At 56.6% G+C, this 17,289-nt stretch overlaps 4 protein-coding genes across 6 annotated transcripts in view; 3 read left to right on the plus strand and 1 right to left on the minus strand.

Moving 5' to 3' along the window:
* Positions 1-17,289, minus strand: part of LOC105489360 (katanin catalytic subunit A1 like 2) — a 277,022-nt gene that overhangs the window by 147,204 nt on the left and 112,529 nt on the right. The gene's annotated exons all lie outside the window — the stretch shown is intronic.
* LOC139360139 (elongin-A3-like) lies at positions 1,324-3,195 on the plus strand. The gene is made up of 2 exons (XM_071085855.1): positions 1,324-2,863; positions 3,032-3,195. Exons 1-2 carry the CDS (start codon positions 1,324-1,326, stop codon positions 3,148-3,150), a joined length of 1,659 nt encoding a protein of 552 aa, XP_070941956.1. The 3' UTR covers positions 3,151-3,195.
* LOC139360140 (elongin-A3-like) lies at positions 7,703-9,571 on the plus strand. Its single transcript, XM_071085856.1, has 2 exons — positions 7,703-9,229; positions 9,389-9,571. The coding sequence occupies exons 1-2, from the start codon at positions 7,703-7,705 to the stop codon at positions 9,524-9,526; spliced, it is 1,665 nt and encodes a 554-aa protein (XP_070941957.1). The 3' UTR covers positions 9,527-9,571.
* Positions 14,080-15,951, plus strand: LOC139360141 (elongin-A3-like). The gene is made up of 2 exons (XM_071085857.1): positions 14,080-15,619; positions 15,788-15,951. Exons 1-2 carry the CDS (start codon positions 14,080-14,082, stop codon positions 15,904-15,906), a joined length of 1,659 nt encoding a protein of 552 aa, XP_070941958.1. The 3' UTR covers positions 15,907-15,951.

The raw sequence follows: 17,289 nt of genomic DNA on the forward strand, positions 1-17,289 counted from the left end.
ACCAAGAGGTGGCAGCGCTCCATTCAAAGCCACAGAGGAGCAGTCAAGAGCAGAGGTCATGGCCACCGTTTGGGGGGGATGCCAGAGGGATTCGGCTGGTTGACTTTCTGGAGGGCCAAACCGTGATCACATCTGCTCACTAGGAGAGCGCTTTCAGAAAGTCGGCCGCCAAAGCTGGAGCGAGAACAGTCCTCACCAGAGAGTTCTTCTCCACCACGACAATGTTCCTGCTCATGCCTTTCACCCAACAAGGGCAGCTGGGCAAGACTTGCCGCGGGAAATCATGAGGCGTCCACCTTACAGTCCTGATTTGGCGCCTGCTGACTTCTTTTTGTTTCCTAGACTTAGAAAATCTGTAAAAAGCGCCCAGTTTTCTTCAGTTAACGATGGAAAAAAGATTTCATGGAAATCGTCACATTCCCAGGACCCTGGGGGTTTTAGAGGGATGGGCTAGAGGGCGGGGAAAAGACACTGCTTCCAAAAGCGCATTGAACTTGATGGAGCCGATGTTGAGAAGTAAAATACACCTTTTTCATTTTTCTCTCTTAATCCCACTTTTCTACGAATGTTGGCAAGTCCCCTCACGCCACGTCAATCCTAGGTAAAGGGTTGTTATCCTCTGTGGGTTCTTCTTTCTACCATTTTGTCTTGCGGTGTTGTCATTTTCGGTTTTACTCGCAAGAAGATTCAGTCATGTGTCTTTTGGAATCCACAGACGTGGAACCTGCGAACACGGAGGGCCAACGGTAGAACTCAGTGGGGTGTGTCCAGGCTGAAATTAACCTAAACAACTTGTGGGGCACAGCAGGCCACCTGACGTGGACCGTCCTGATTGGCCGCATTTTGCTGACGCAATGATTACGTATCGGGGCGGGGTAGCCCAGGGGCCAAGGGCGGTCAGGGCTTCAGCCCTGGGTGGGCCTGGGGCTGGCTATATAAGGCCGGGCTCTGGCACGGGAGCTCCACTCGGCCTTGGACGGCGCACCGCAGAGGTCACTCCAGGCTGTGGCTCCACATCCCGAGGACCAGAAGCGGGCCTGCTCAGCTGTCTGCAAGGACCGGCGCTCCAGACCAAGTGGCCGGCTGCACCGAGGACTGAGCTTGCTCCAGGTTGCCGTGACTCCACGCCCGAGGCCTGCGGTCTGCGAGGACCAGCGCCCCAGAACCAGTGGCCCGCTGCTCCGAGGACCGAGCTCCCTCCAGGCTGCGACTCCACATCCCGAACCGGGCAGCGAGGACCCGCGACCCCAGACTTCGTGTCCTGCCGCCCCCAGGACAGAGCCGCGACCGCCGGGACAGCCAGGCCTGCACAGCTCTGCTGAGATGGCGGCAGGCTCCACTACGCTGCACGCAGTGGAGAAGCTGCAGGTGCGGCTGGCCACTAAGACGGACCCGAAAAAGCTAGAGAAATATTTGCAGAAACTCTCCGCCTTGCCCATGACGGCAGACATCCTGGCGGAGACTGGAATCAGAAAGACGGTGAAGCGCCTGCGGAAGCACCAGCACGTGGGCGACTTTGCCAGAGACTTAGCGGCCCGGTGGAAGAAGCTGGTGCTTGTGGACCCAAACACCGGGCCTGATGCACAGGACCCCGAGGAGAGCGCTTCCCGAAAGCGCTATGGGGAGGCTCTTCAGGACCAGGAAAAGGCCTGGGGCTTCCCAGAGAACGGGACGGTCCCCAGGAGCCCACCTGACAGTCCTGAGCACAGACGGACAGCACACAGAACACCTCCGGGGCTCCGGAGACCTCACCGAAGGTCTCCCAGTCGCGAGCACAGAGCCCAGAGAAAGCGCCCCAGAAGGGCCCCAGCTGATTCAGGCCCCCATCGGGCCCCTCCATTGCACACCGCTCCCCTCCCGACGCCCGAGGGCCCTGAGCCGGCTGTGCCCGGGAAGCAACCCGGAAGAGGCCACGCTCACGCCGCTCAGGGCGGGCCTCCGCTGGGTCAGGGCTGCCAGGGCCAACCCCAGGGGGAAGCGCTTGTGAGCCACAGCAAGGGGCACAAATCGTCCCGCTGGGCTTCCGCGCAGAAATTGCCTCCTGTCCAGGAAAGCCAGTCAGAGAGGCTGCAGGTGGCCGGCGCTGATTCCGCGGGGCCGAAAACGGTGCCCAGCCATGCCTTGTCAGAGCTCTGGGACCCCTCAGCGGCCTGGATGCAGGCCAACTACGATCTACTTTCCGCTTTTGAGGCCATGACCTCCCAGGAAAAGCCAGAAGCACTCTCCGCACCAACGTTCCAGGAGGAAGCCGCCTTCACTGGACACAGAGTGAATGCAAAGATGCAGGTGTACTCGGGCTCCAGGCCTGCCTGCCAGCCCCAGGTGCTGACGCTGCGCCAGCAGTGCATCCGGGGGCTTAGACACAATCCGGACGCCCTCGGCGACGTGGGAGGGGTCCCCTACTCGGTTCTTGAACCCCTTCCGGAAGGGTGGACGCCTGATCAGCTGTATCGCAGAGAGAAATACAATCACGCACTCGCTGGGGACACAGATGAATTATGGAGGATTCATTGTCTCCAGGACTTCAAGGAAGAAAAGCCACAGGAGCACGAGTCTTGGCGGGAGCTGTATCTGCGGCTTCGGGACTCCCGAGAGCAGCGGCTGCGAGCAGTCACCACGAAAATCCGATCTGCACTTGAAAACAAACCCATCCGCCGACAGACAAAGATGATCTGTTTCAACTCTGGGGCCAAGACGCCTTATGATGCTTCAAGGAGGCAAGAGAAGTCTGCAGGAGCCGCTGACCCCGAAGAGGGAGAGATCAAGCCAGCCTCCAAAGCCGCGGGCAGCAGCCACGTTCCCTCCAGCCGGGGCGGCGTGGGCGGTGGCGATAGGGGCGGTGGCGGCCTGGTGGGCGGCGGGGACGGCGGCCACGGCGGCAGCAGTGGCAGCAGCAGCACGAGCAGCAGCAGCAGCAGCAGCAGCAGCAGCAGCAGCAGCAGCACGAGCAGCAGCAGCACGAGCAGCAGCAGCAGCAGCAGCAGCAGCGTCCTTCACCGGCTCCCTGAGAAGAGGGCCAACCCCTGCCTGAGCAGCAGCAATGAGCGCCCCGCGCCCGCCGCCAAAACCCGGAAACCGGCTGCCAAGAAAGTGGCCCCGCTGATGGCCAAGGCAATTCGAGACTACAAGAGGAGATTCTCCCGAAGATAAACTCAGGACTTGCCTTAGGGTTAAAATCTGGGGGGAGGAGGAACAATGCAAAGTCAATGCGGGTTGGGGAAAGAAACTTCCAGTGGACACCAGAACCTTTGGCTTGGTGCAAAGTTGAGCCTCTGCATTCTGCAGGTGTCAAGTGCTGGCCCTGTGATTTTGCCTCCCACACCCAGCCACTGCCTCCCTGCTTGGAGGCCACCTCAGAATTCAGAAGATGGGAACGCATTCGGGTCAACTCTACTTTGGCTGTTCACTGATCGTTTTTTGTTTTTTGTTGTTTTGAGACGGAGTCTCGCTCTGTCGCCCAGGCTGGAGTACAGTGGTGCCGTCTCAGCTCACTGCAAGCTCTGCCTCCCGGGTTCACGCCATTCCCCTGCCTCAGCCTCCCCGTAGCTGGGACTACAGGCGTGCACCACCACGCCCCGCGAAGTTTTTGTATTTTTTAGTAGAGACGGGGTTTCACCGTGTGAGCCAGGATGGTCTCGATCTCCTGACCTCGTGATCCGCCCGCCTCGGCCTCCCAAGGTGCTGGGATTACAGGCGTGAGCCAGCGCGCCCGGCCACTGATCTTTTTCTAATTAACGACCTAGTTGCAATCATAAACTAGGTACCACATGTGAGATTTCCGTTTTTCCTTTCTTTTGAAATCAGCGAGTACATGAGGACTTCTTAGACACAAACTCTCAATCTGTTAGTTGGCACTGATAACTGCCACTCCATAAAATGTTTTGTGGTTGTCGTTGCTGTTGTTTTGTTTTAAAGAAACGGCCGGGCATGATCCTGTAATCGTGAGCCATCCTCCTTTGGGAGGCCGAGGAGGGCAGATGGCTTGAGCCCACAGGGTGGAGACCAGCCTGGGCCAAATGGAGAAACCCCGTCTCCACAAATGATACCACAATTAGCCTGGCGTGGTGGCACGGCCCCTGTGGTCCTCTGGTCCCAGCTTCTTAAAGGACTGAGGTGGCAGGATTGACTGAGCTGGGCGAGCGGAGGTTGCCGTGACCTTTCCTCATTCCACTGCACTCCAGCCTGGGTGACAGAACCAGAGCACGTCTCAAAGAAAACCGCTATTTCTTTGAAGAAAGGAACTATCGGATTTCATGAATAAATGCTAATAACTGGTACGATGGCGAAGTCAAAATAGTTTCACTAAGCACCGCATACAATCATTCCCAATCTTTTCACCCAGAGCCCCTATGAAAGGTTGGCGACACCTTAACCAGCTTATTGAGGTTCTGAATCAAGAAGTCTAAAGCTGCCAATCAGACTTTCTAATTACCATGAGATGACCAGGTTAACAACCTCGAGTTCACCTCATAGGAGCTTCTGCAAGCTTCGGGGAAGGTTTGCATTCCAACTCAGGGCATTTCTTGGCCTCACGCGGGCTGGTAATCACAGGTCCGCGTGCCAGATATGACACACGCGAGCGCACACACACGCACACACGCCCCCCCCCACACAAACACACACACAGACCCCCTTGCGTATATCTCATTCTTATGGGTGTACCAATAGTGAGGGGCAGAGAGAAAGACACAAAGACCTAAGCCGCAAGGCAAAACCGAGCAAGGGCAGTCCAAGAGATCAAAGTCCTGTGCCCTGGGCTGTCAGCAGAATGGGTGCTGGGAAGCTAGCTTCTGGAAGCAGGCACCTGAGTGGATGCAGGTGCAAGTGAGAAGAGGCCTTCAAGCCTGAAGGACACGTATGGAGACAGGACAGGGAGCCACAGAGACACTGCCCTTAAGGAAGACAGAAAAGCATTCGTTCCGGGGAAGGGGACATGATCCAATCAGCGACGGTGTAAAACTCAGACAAGTCCGGGCACGGTGACCCACGCCTGTAATCCCATCGCTTTGGGAGGTCGGGGCCAGCGGGTCACCTGAGGTCAGGAGTTGGAGACCAGCCTGACCAATATGAGGAAATCCCGTCTCTACTAAAAATACCAAACGCGCTCAGGCTTGCCGGCGAGCGCCTGTAATCCCAGCTACTCAGGAGGCTGAGACAGGAGAATCACTTGAACCCGGGAGGCGGAGTCTGCAGTGAGCCCAGATCCCACCATTGCACTCCAGCCTGGACAACAAAAGCAAAACTCCGTCTCAAAATTAAAAACAAAAACTCGGAAAAGCTCCCCCAGCAAGGGCCGGAGACAATGCCAGTCTCTATTTCTCGACAGCAATTCAAGAGAGAATCTCAGGCGGCCTGCAAACCTCACAAGACAGCAGAACATCCTCCCCAAGGCGGAGAAGCCACATGCTCTTTCTGGAGGTGGAGTAGCCACCGATCACCCTGCAGCCCCTCCCCACTCCCACCGAGAAACCCCAGTCCCTCGCAATCAAATCCACTGGCAACAACCTTTCTTCCTGGAAAACGTTTCCCCTGCCAAGATGGAAAACAAACATGATACAAGCAAATACAACTCAAAACACAAGGAAACAATTGGAGCAAGTTCTAGCCCCTCGTAGCTCCTCGATGCCCCCACAATCACGCTACTGCTGAAAACAGCGGCCGCACCCACTAAACTCATTCATGACTGGAGACCGTGACAAACCGTAGCAGATCACTGCTCCCACCGCGACACTCGCTCTCAAAAAGACACAAAGGAAACAAACCCCACACAAACTATAAACCTACCCCAAACAGAATTCAGAATCCACCGAAGGATCCTGCTGGTATATTACTACACTGACCCAGGGTAGTTCAATTCCCTTCCGACCTATTTACAAACTAATCCTCATTCTGGGAGCTCTGGAAGCGTTGCCAGTATTGCGCTGGGGTCCTCTTCGTGAGGGAGCTGGAAGACTGGAAACACGGCAAGCACATTTCCCTCTTTCTCTACATACCACGGAGGGGTAACACACACACACACACACACACACACACACACACACACACTCTCACACACACACAGAGAGAGAGAGAGAGACAGAAAAGTCATGTGAGAATTTAAAAAGTAAGCCAAACCGCCATGGACAGCAGAAACAATAGCTGACATCATAGACATTTCAAATGGTTCTGTTTGCCTCATTCTGACTGAAAGATTAGAGTGGAATTCGGCTGCCCAAACCGTGGCACCAACATCACCTGCAGGCCAGAGCAAGCCTTTCTGAGGAGATTTTAAACAGCCGGTGGGAGCAAGATCCTGAAGCGTTTCTTCCAAGACTGCTAACAGGAGATGAAACGTGGCTCTGCCGGCAGGATCCTGAAGACCAAGCACGAGGCCGTGGCTACCAAGAGGTGGCAGCGCTCCATTCAAAGCCACAGAGGAGCAGTCAAGAGCAGAGGTCATGGCCACCGTTTGGGGGGGATGCCAGAGGGATTCGGCTGGTTGACTTTCTGGAGGGCCAAACCGTGATCACATCTGCTCACTAGGAGAGCGCTTTCAGAAAGTCGGCCGCCAAAGCTGGAGCGAGAACAGTCCTCACCAGAGAGTTCTTCTCCACCACGACAATGTTCCTGCTCATGCCTTTCACCCAACAAGGGCAGCTGGGCAAGACTTGCCGCGGGAAATCACGAGGCGTCCACCTTACAGTCCTGATTTGGCGCCTGCTGACTTCTTTTTGTTTCCTAGACTTAGAAAATCTGTAAAAAGCGCCCAGTTTTCTTCAGTTAACGATGGAAAAAAGATTTCATGGAAATCGTCACATTCCCAGGACCCTGGGGGTTTTAGAGGGATGGGCTAGAGGGCGGGGAAAAGACACTGCTTCCAAAAGCGCATTGAACTTGATGGAGCCGATGTTGAGAAGTAAAATACACCTTTTTCATTTTTCTCTCTTAATCCCACTTTTCTACGAATGTTGGCAAGTCCCCTCACGCCACGTCAATCCTAGGTAAAGGGTTGTTATCCTCTGTGGGTTCTTCTTTCTACCATTTTGTCTTGCGGTGTTGTCATTTTCGGTTTTACTCCCAAGAAGATTCAGTCATGTGTCTTTTGGAATCCACAGACGTGGAACCTGCGAACACGGAGGGCCAACGGTAGAACTCAGTGGGGTGTGTCCAGGCTGAAATTAACCTAAACAACTTGTGGGGCACAGCAGGCCACCTGACGTGGACCGTCCTGATTGGCCGCATTTTGCTGACGCAATGATTACGTATCGGGGCGGGGTAGCCCAGGGGCCAAGGGCGGTCAGGGCTTCAGCCCTGGGTGGGCCTGGGGCTGGCTATATAAGGCCGGGCTCTGGCACGGGAGCTCCACTCGGCCTTGGACGGCGCACCGCAGAGGTCACTCCAGGCTGTGGCTCCACATCCCGAGGACCAGAAGCGGGCCTGCTCAGCTGTCTGCAAGGACCGGCGCTCCAGACCAAGTGGCCGGCTGCACCGAGGACTGAGCTTGCTCCAGGTTGCCGTGACTCCACGCCCGAGGCCTGCGGTCTGCGAGGACCAGCGCCCCAGAACCAGTGGCCCGCTGCTCCGAGGACCGAGCTCCCTCCAGGCTGCGACTCCACATCCCGAACCGGGCAGCGAGGACCCGCGACCCCAGACTTCGTGTCCTGCCGCCCCCAGGACAGAGCCGCGACCGCCGGGACAGCCAGGCCTGCACAGCTCTGCTGAGATGGCGGCAGGCTCCACTACGCTGCACGCAGTGGAGAAGCTGCAGGTGCGGCTGGCCACTAAGACGGACCCGAAAAAGCTAGAGAAATATTTGCAGAAACTCTCCGCCTTGCCCATGACGGCAGACATCCTGGCGGAGACTGGAATCAGAAAGACGGTGAAGCGCCTGCGGAAGCACCAGCACGTGGGCGACTTTGCCAGAGACTTAGCGGCCCGGTGGAAGAAGCTGGTGCTTGTGGACCCAAACACCGGGCCTGATGCACAGGACCCCGAGGAGAGCGCTTCCCGAAAGCGCTATGGGGAGGCTCTTCAGGACCAGGAAAAGGCCTGGGGCTTCCCAGAGAACGGGACGGTCCCCAGGAGCCCACCTGACAGTCCTGAGCACAGACGGACAGCACACAGAACACCTCCGGGGCTCCGGAGACCTCACCGAAGGTCTCCCAGTCGCGAGCACAGAGCCCAGAGAAAGCGCCCCAGAAGGGCCCCAGCTGATTCAGGCCCCCATCGGGCCCCTCCATTGCACACCGCTCCCCTCCCGACGCCCGAGGGCCCTGAGCCGGCTGTGCCCGGGAAGCAACCCGGAAGAGGCCACGCTCACGCCGCTCAGGGCGGGCCTCCGCTGGGTCAGGGCTGCCAGGGCCAACCCCAGGGGGAAGCGCTTGTGAGCCACAGCAAGGGGCACAAATCGTCCCGCTGGGCTTCCGCGCAGAAATTGCCTCCTGTCCAGGAAAGCCAGTCAGAGAGGCTGCAGGTGGCCGGCGCTGATTCCGCGGGGCCGAAAACGGTGCCCAGCCATGCCTTGTCAGAGCTCTGGGACCCCTCAGCGGCCTGGATGCAGGCCAACTACGATCTACTTTCCGCTTTTGAGGCCATGACCTCCCAGGAAAAGCCAGAAGCACTCTCCGCACCAACGTTCCAGGAGGAAGCCGCCTTCACTGGACACAGAGTGAATGCAAAGATGCAGGTGTACTCGGGCTCCAGGCCTGCCTGCCAGCCCCAGGTGCTGACGCTGCGCCAGCAGTGCATCCGGGGGCTTAGACACAATCCGGACGCCCTCGGCGACGTGGGAGGGGTCCCCTACTCGGTTCTTGAACCCCTTCCGGAAGGGTGGATGCCTGATCAGCTGTATCGCAGAGAGAAATACAATCACGCACTCGCTGGGGACACAGATGAATTATGGAGGATTCATTGTCTCCAGGACTTCAAGGAAGAAAAGCCACAGGAGCACGAGTCTTGGCGGGAGCTGTATCTGCGGCTTCGGGACTCCCGAGAGCAGCGGCTGCGAGCAGTCACCACGAAAATCCGATCTGCACTTGAAAACAAACCCATCCGCCGACAGACAAAGATGATCTGTTTCAACTCTGGGGCCAAGACGCCTTATGATGCTTCAAGGAGGCAAGAGAAGTCTGCAGGAGCCGCTGACCCCGAAGAGGGAGAGATCAAGCCAGCCCCCAAAGCCGCGGGCAGCAGCCACGTTCCCTCCAGCCGGGGCAGCGTGGGCGGTGGCGATAGGGGCGGTGGCGGCCTGGTGGGCGGCGGGGACGGCGGCCACGGCGGCAGCAGTGGCAGCAGCAGCACGAGCAGCAGCAGCAGCAGCAGCAGCAGCAGCAGCAGCAGCACGAGCAGCAGCAGCACGAGCAGCAGCAGCAGCAGCAGCAGCAGCATCCTTCACCGGCTCCCTGAGAAGAGGGCCAACCCCTGCCTGAGCAGCAGCAATGAGCGCCCGGCGCCCGCCGCCAAAACCCGGAAACCGGCTGCCAAGAAAGTGGCCCCGCTGATGGCCAAGGCAATTCGAGACTACAAGAGGAGATTCTCCCGAAGATAAACTCAGGACTTGCCTTAGGGTTAAAATCTGGGGGGAGGAGGAACAATGCAAAGTCAATGCGGGTTGGGGAAAGAAACTTCCAGTGGACACCAGAACCTTTGGCTTGGTGCAAAGTTGAGCCTCTGCATTCTGCAGGTGTCAAGTGCTGGCCCTGTGATTTTGCCTCCCACACCCAGCCACTGCCTCCCTGCTTGGAGGCCACCTCAGAATTCAGAAGATGGGAACGCATTCGGGTCAACTCTACTTTGGCTGTTCACTGATCGTTTTTTGTTTTTTGTTGTTTTGAGACGGAGTCTCGCTCTGTCGCCCAGGCTGGAGTACAGTGGTGCCGTCTCAGCTCACTGCAAGCTCTGCCTCCCGGGTTCACGCCATTCCCCTGCCTCAGCCTCCCCGTAGCTGGGACTACAGGCGTGCACCACCACGCCCCGCGAAGTTTTTGTATTTTTTAGTAGAGACGGGGTTTCACCGTGTGAGCCAGGATGGTCTCGATCTCCTGACCTCGTGATCCGCCCGCCTCGGCCTCCCAAGGTGCTGGGATTACAGGCGTGAGCCAGCGCGCCCGGCCACTGATCTTTTTCTAATTAACGACCTAGTTGCAATCATAAACTAGGTACCACATGTGAGATTTCCGTTTTTCCTTTCTTTTGAAATCAGCGAGTACATGAGGACTTCTTAGACACAAACTCTCAATCTGTTAGTTGGCACTGATAACTGCCACTCCATAAAATGTTTTGTGGTTGTCGTTGCTGTTGTTTTGTTTTAAAGAAACGGCCGGGCATGATCCTGTAATCGTGAGCCATCCTCCTTTGGGAGGCCGAGGAGGGCAGATGGCTTGAGCCCACAGGGTGGAGACCAGCCTGGGCCAAATGGAGAAACCCCGTCTCCACAAATGATACCACAATTAGCCTGGCGTGGTGGCACGGCCCCTGTGGTCCTCTGGTCCCAGCTTCTTAAAGGACTGAGGTGGCAGGATTGACTGAGCTGGGCGAGCGGAGGTTGCCGTGACCTTTCCTCATTCCACTGCACTCCAGCCTGGGTGACAGAACCAGAGCACGTCTCAAAGAAAACCGCTATTTCTTTGAAGAAAGGAACTATCGGATTTCATGAATAAATGCTAATAACTGGTACGATGGCGAAGTCAAAATAGTTTCACTAAGCACCGCATACAATCATTCCCAATCTTTTCACCCAGAGCCCCTATGAAAGGTTGGCGACACCTTAACCAGCTTATTGAGGTTCTGAATCAAGAAGTCTAAAGCTGCCAATCAGACTTTCTAATTACCATGAGATGACCAGGTTAACAACCTCGAGTTCACCTCATAGGAGCTTCTGCAAGCTTCGGGGAAGGTTTGCATTCCAACTCAGGGCATTTCTTGGCCTCACGCGGGCTGGTAATCACAGGTCCGCGTGCCAGATATGACACACGCGAGCGCACACACACGCACACACGCACACACGCCCCCCCCACACACACACACACAGACCCCCTTGCGTATATCTCATTCTTATGGGTGTACCAATAGTGAGGGGCAGAGAGAAAGACACAAAGACCTAAGCCACAAGGCAAAACCGAGCAAGGGCAGTCCAAGAGATCAAAGTCCTGTGCCCTGGGCTGTCAGCAGAATGGGTGCTGGGAAGCTAGCTTCTGGAAGCAGGCACCTGAGTGGATGCAGGTGCAAGTGAGAAGAGGCCTTCAAGCCTGAAGGACACGTATGGAGACAGGACAGGGAGCCACAGAGACACTGCCCTTAAGGAAGACAGAAAAGCATTCGTTCCGGGGAAGGGGACATGATCCAATCAGCGACGGTGTAAAACTCAGACAAGTCCGGGCACGGTGACCCACGCCTGTAATCCCATCGCTTTGGGAGGTCGGGGCCAGCGGGTCACCTGAGGTCAGGAGTTGGAGACCAGCCTGACCAATATGAGGAAATCCCGTCTCTACTAAAAATACCAAACGCGCTCAGGCTTGCCGGCGAGCGCCTGTAATCCCAGCTACTCAGGAGGCTGAGACAGGAGAATCACTTGAACCCGGGAGGCGGAGTCTGCAGTGAGCCCAGATCCCACCATTGCACTCCAGCCTGGACAACAAAAGCAAAACTCCGTCTCAAAATTAAAAACAAAAACTCGGAAAAGCTCCCCCAGCAAGGGCCGGAGACAATGCCAGTCTCTATTTCTCGACAGCAATTCAAGAGAGAATCTCAGGCGGCCTGCAAACCTCACAAGACAGCAGAACATCCTCCCCAAGGCGGAGAAGCCACATGCTCTTTCTGGAGGTGGAGTAGCCACCGATCACCCTGCAGCCCCTCCCCACTCCCACCGAGAAACCCCAGTCCCTCGCAATCAAATCCACTGGCAACAACCTTTCTTCCTGGAAAACGTTTCCCCTGCCAAGATGGAAAACAAACATGATACAAGCAAATACAACTCAAAACACAAGGAAACAATTGGAGCAAGTTCTAGCCCCTCGTAGCTCCTCGATGCCCCCACAATCACGCTACTGCTGAAAACAGCGGCCGCACCCACTAAACTCATTCATGACTGGAGACCGTGACAAACCGTAGCAGATCACTGCTCCCACCGCGACACTCGCTCTCAAAAAGACACAAAGGAAACAAACCCCACACAAACTATAAACCTACCCCAAACAGAATTCAGAATCCACCGAAGGATCCTGCTGGTATATTACTACACTGACCCAGGGTAGTTCAATTCCCTTCCGACCTATTTACAAACTAATCCTCATTCTGGGAGCTCTGGAAGCGTTGCCAGTATTGCGCTGGGGTCCTCTTCGTGAGGGAGCTGGAAGACTGGAAACACGGCAAGCACATTTCCCTCTTTCTCTACATACCACGGAGGGGTAACACACACACACACACACACACACACACACACTCTCTCTCACACACACACAGAGAGAGAGAGAGAGACAGAAAAGTCATGTGAGAATTTAAAAAGTAAGCCAAACCGCCATGGACAGCAGAAACAATAGCTGACATCATAGACATTTCAAATGGTTCTGTTTGCCTCATTCTGACTGAAAGATTAGAGTGGAATTCGGCTGCCCAAACCGTGGCACCAACATCACCTGCAGGCCAGAGCAAGCCTTTCTGAGGAGATTTTAAACAGCCGGTGGGAGCAAGATCCTGAAGCGTTTCTTCCAAGACTGCTAACAGGAGATGAAACGTGGCTCTGCCGGCAGGATCCTGAAGACCAAGCACGAGGCCGTGGCTACCAAGAGGTGGCAGCGCTCCATTCAAAGCCACAGAGGAGCAGTCAAGAGCAGAGGTCATGGCCACCGTTTGGGGGGGATGCCAGAGGGATTCGGCTGGTTGACTTTCTGGAGGGCCAAACCGTGATCACATCTGCTCACTAGGAGAGCGCTTTCAGAAAGTCGGCCGCCAAAGCTGGAGCGAGAACAGTCCTCACCAGAGAGTTCTTCTCCACCACGACAATGTTCCTGCTCATGCCTTTCACCCAACAAGGGCAGCTGGGCAAGACTTGCCGCGGGAAATCATGAGGCGTCCACCTTACAGTCCTGATTTGGCGCCTGCTGACTTCTTTTTGTTTCCTAGACTTAGAAAATCTGTAAAAAGCGCCCAGTTTTCTTCAGTTAACGATGGAAAAAAGATTTCATGGAAATCGTCACATTCCCAGGACCCTGGGGGTTTTAGAGGGATGGGCTAGAGGGCGGGGAAAAGACACTGCTTCCAAAAGCGCATTGAACTTGATGGAGCCGATGTTGAGAAGTAAAATACACCTTTTTCATTTTTCTCTCTTAATCCCACTTTTCTACGAATGTTGGCAAGTCCCCTCACGCCACGTCAATCCTAGGTAAAGGGTTGTTATCCTCTGTGGGTTCTTCTTTCTACCATTTTGTCTTGCGGTGTTGTCATTTTCGGTTTTACTCGCAAGAAGATTCAGTCATGTGTCTTTTGGAATCCACAGACGTGGAACCTGCGAACACGGAGGGCCAACGGTAGAACTCAGTGGGGTGTGTCCAGGCTGAAATTAACCTAAACAACTTGTGGGGCACAGCAGGCCACCTGACGTGGACCGTCCTGATTGGCCGCATTTTGCTGACGCAATGATTACGTATCGGGGCGGGGTAGCCCAGGGGCCAAGGGCGGTCAGGGCTTCAGCCCTGGGTGGGCCTGGGGCTGGCTATATAAGGCCGGGCTCTGGCACGGGAGCTCCACTCGGCCTTGGACGGCGCACCGCAGAGGTCACTCCAGGCTGTGGCTCCACATCCCGAGGACCAGAAGCGGGCCTGCTCAGCTGTCTGCAAGGACCGGCGCTCCAGACCAAGTGGCCGGCTGCACCGAGGACTGAGCTTGCTCCAGGTTGCCGTGACTCCACGCCCGAGGCCTGCGGTCTGCGAGGACCAGCGCCCCAGAACCAGTGGCCCGCTGCTCCGAGGACCGAGCTCCCTCCAGGCTGCGACTCCACATCCCGAACCGGGCAGCGAGGACCCGCGACCCCAGACTTCGTGTCCTGCCGCCCCCAGGACAGAGCCGCGACCGCCGGGACAGCCAGGCCTGCACAGCTCTGCTGAGATGGCGGCAGGCTCCACTACGCTGCACGCAGTGGAGAAGCTGCAGGTGCGGCTGGCCACTAAGACGGACCCGAAAAAGCTAGAGAAATATTTGCAGAAACTCTCCGCCTTGCCCATGACGGCAGACATCCTGGCGGAGACTGGAATCAGAAAGACGGTGAAGCGCCTGCGGAAGCACCAGCACGTGGGCGACTTTGCCAGAGACTTAGCGGCCCGGTGGAAGAAGCTGGTGCTTGTGGACCCAAACACCGGGCCTGATGCACAGGACCCCGAGGAGAGCGCTTCCCGAAAGCGCTATGGGGAGGCTCTTCAGGACCAGGAAAAGGCCTGGGGCTTCCCAGAGAACGGGACGGTCCCCAGGAGCCCACCTGACAGTCCTGAGCACAGACGGACAGCACACAGAACACCTCCGGGGCTCCGGAGACCTCACCGAAGGTCTCCCAGTCGCGAGCACAGAGCCCAGAGAAAGCGCCCCAGAAGGGCCCCAGCTGATTCAGGCCCCCATCGGGCCCCTCCATTGCACACCGCTCCCCTCCCGACGCCCGAGGGCCCTGAGCCGGCTGTGCCCGGGAAGCAACCCGGAAGAGGCCACGCTCACGCCGCTCAGGGCGGGCCTCCGCTGGGTCAGGGCTGCCAGGGCCAACCCCAGGGGGAAGCGCTTGTGAGCCACAGCAAGGGGCACAAATCGTCCCGCTGGGCTTCCGCGCAGAAATTGCCTCCTGTCCAGGAAAGCCAGTCAGAGAGGCTGCAGGTGGCCGGCGCTGATTCCGCGGGGCCGAAAACGGTGCCCAGCCATGCCTTGTCAGAGCTCTGGGACCCCTCAGCGGCCTGGATGCAGGCCAACTACGATCTACTTTCCGCTTTTGAGGCCATGACCTCCCAGGAAAAGCCAGAAGCACTCTCCGCACCAACGTTCCAGGAGGAAGCCGCCTTCACTGGACACAGAGTGAATGCAAAGATGCAGGTGTACTCGGGCTCCAGGCCTGCCTGCCAGCCCCAGGTGCTGACGCTGCGCCAGCAGTGCATCCGGGGGCTTAGACACAATCCGGACGCCCTCGGCGACGTGGGAGGGGTCCCCTACTCGGTTCTTGAACCCCTTCCGGAAGGGTGGACGCCTGATCAGCTGTATCGCAGAGAGAAATACAATCACGCACTCGCTGGGGACACAGATGAATTATGGAGGATTCATTGTCTCCAGGACTTCAAGGAAGAAAAGCCACAGGAGCACGAGTCTTGGCGGGAGCTGTATCTGCGGCTTCGGGACTCCCGAGAGCAGCGGCTGCGAGCAGTCACCACGAAAATCCGATCTGCACTTGAAAACAAACCCATCCGCCGACAGACAAAGATGATCTGTTTCAACTCTGGGGCCAAGACGCCTTATGATGCTTCAAGGAGGCAAGAGAAGTCTGCAGGAGCCGCTGACCCCGAAGAGGGAGAGATCAAGCCAGCCTCCAAAGCCGCGGGCAGCAGCCACGTTCCCTCCAGCCGGGGCGGCGTGGGCGGTGGCGATAGGGGCGGTGGCGGCCTGGTGGGCGGCGGGGACGGCGGCCACGGCGGCAGCAGTGGCAGCAGCAGCACGAGCAGCAGCAGCAGCAGCAGCAGCAGCAGCAGCAGCAGCAGCACGAGCAGCAGCAGCACGAGCAGCAGCAGCAGCAGCAGCAGCAGCGTCCTTCACCGGCTCCCTGAGAAGAGGGCCAACCCCTGCCTGAGCAGCAGCAATGAGCGCCCCGCGCCCGCCGCCAAAACCCGGAAACCGGCTGCCAAGAAAGTGGCCCCGCTGATGGCCAAGGCAATTCGAGACTACAAGAGGAGATTCTCCCGAAGATAAACTCAGGACTTGCCTTAGGGTTAAAATCTGGGGGGAGGAGGAACAATGCAAAGTCAATGCGGGTTGGGGAAAGAAACTTCCAGTGGACACCAGAACCTTTGGCTTGGTGCAAAGTTGAGCCTCTGCATTCTGCAGGTGTCAAGTGCTGGCCCTGTGATTTTGCCTCCCACACCCAGCCACTGCCTCCCTGCTTGGAGGCCACCTCAGAATTCAGAAGATGGGAACGCATTCGGGTCAACTCTACTTTGGCTGTTCACTGATCGTTTTTTGTTTTTTGTTGTTTTGAGACGGAGTCTCGCTCTGTCGCCCAGGCTGGAGTACAGTGGTGCCGTCTCAGCTCACTGCAAGCTCTGCCTCCCGGGTTCACGCCATTCCCCTGCCTCAGCCTCCCCGTAGCTGGGACTACAGGCGTGCACCACCACGCCCCGCGAAGTTTTTGTATTTTTTAGTAGAGACGGGGTTTCACCGTGTGAGCCAGGATGGTCTCGATCTCCTGACCTCGTGATCCGCCCGCCTCGGCCTCCCAAGGTGCTGGGATTACAGGCGTGAGCCAGCGCGCCCGGCCACTGATCTTTTTCTAATTAACGACCTAGTTGCAATCATAAACTAGGTACCACATGTGAGATTTCCGTTTTTCCTTTCTTTTGAAATCAGCGAGTACATGAGGACTTCTTAGACACAAACTCTCAATCTGTTAGTTGGCACTGATAACTGCCACTCCATAAAATGTTTTGTGGTTGTCGTTGCTGTTGTTTTGTTTTAAAGAAACGGCCGGGCATGATCCTGTAATCGTGAGCCATCCTCCTTTGGGAGGCCGAGGAGGGCAGATGGCTTGAGCCCACAGGGTGGAGACCAGCCTGGGCCAAATGGAGAAACCCCGTCTCCACAAATGATACCACAATTAGCCTGGCGTGGTGGCACGGCCCCTGTGGTCCTCTGGTCCCAGCTTCTTAAAGGACTGAGGTGGCAGGATTGACTGAGCTGGGCGAGCGGAGGTTGCCGTGACCTTTCCTCATTCCACTGCACTCCAGCCTGGGTGACAGAACCAGAGCACGTCTCAAAGAAAACCGCTATTTCTTTGAAGAAAGGAACTATCGGATTTCATGAATAAATGCTAATAACTGGTACGATGGCGAAGTCAAAATAGTTTCACTAAGCACCACATACAATCATTCCCAATCTTTTCACCCAGAGCCCCTACGAAAGGTTGGCGACACCTTAACCAGCTTATTGAGGTTCTGAATCAAGAAGTCTAAAGCTGCCAATCAGACTTTCTAATTACCATGAGATGACCAGGTTAACAACCTCGAGTTCACCTCATAGGAGCTTCTGCAAGCTTCGGGGAAGGTTTGCATTCCAACTCAGGGCATTTCTTGGCCTCAC

The sequence above is a fragment of the Macaca nemestrina genome, chromosome 19 (genome assembly GCF_043159975.1).
Source record: "Macaca nemestrina isolate mMacNem1 chromosome 19, mMacNem.hap1, whole genome shotgun sequence".
Classification (NCBI taxonomy): Eukaryota; Metazoa; Chordata; class Mammalia; order Primates; family Cercopithecidae; genus Macaca; species Macaca nemestrina.

Bases quoted from the DNA above. Each gene is read 5' to 3' on its own strand.
- LOC139360139 (XM_071085855.1), top strand. From the start codon at position 1,324: ATGGCGGCAGGCTCCACTACGCTGCACGCAGTGGAGAAGCTGCAGGTG. The intron at 2,864-3,031 runs ACGGCGGCCACG...ACCCCTGCCTGA, and splicing joins CGGCCTGGTGGGCGGCGGGG to GCAGCAGCAATGAGCGCCCC.
- LOC139360140 (XM_071085856.1), top strand. From the start codon at position 7,703: ATGGCGGCAGGCTCCACTACGCTGCACGCAGTGGAGAAGCTGCAGGTG. The intron at 9,230-9,388 runs GTGGGCGGCGGG...CTCCCTGAGAAG, and splicing joins ATAGGGGCGGTGGCGGCCTG to AGGGCCAACCCCTGCCTGAG.
- LOC139360141 (XM_071085857.1), top strand. From the start codon at position 14,080: ATGGCGGCAGGCTCCACTACGCTGCACGCAGTGGAGAAGCTGCAGGTG. The intron at 15,620-15,787 runs ACGGCGGCCACG...ACCCCTGCCTGA, and splicing joins CGGCCTGGTGGGCGGCGGGG to GCAGCAGCAATGAGCGCCCC.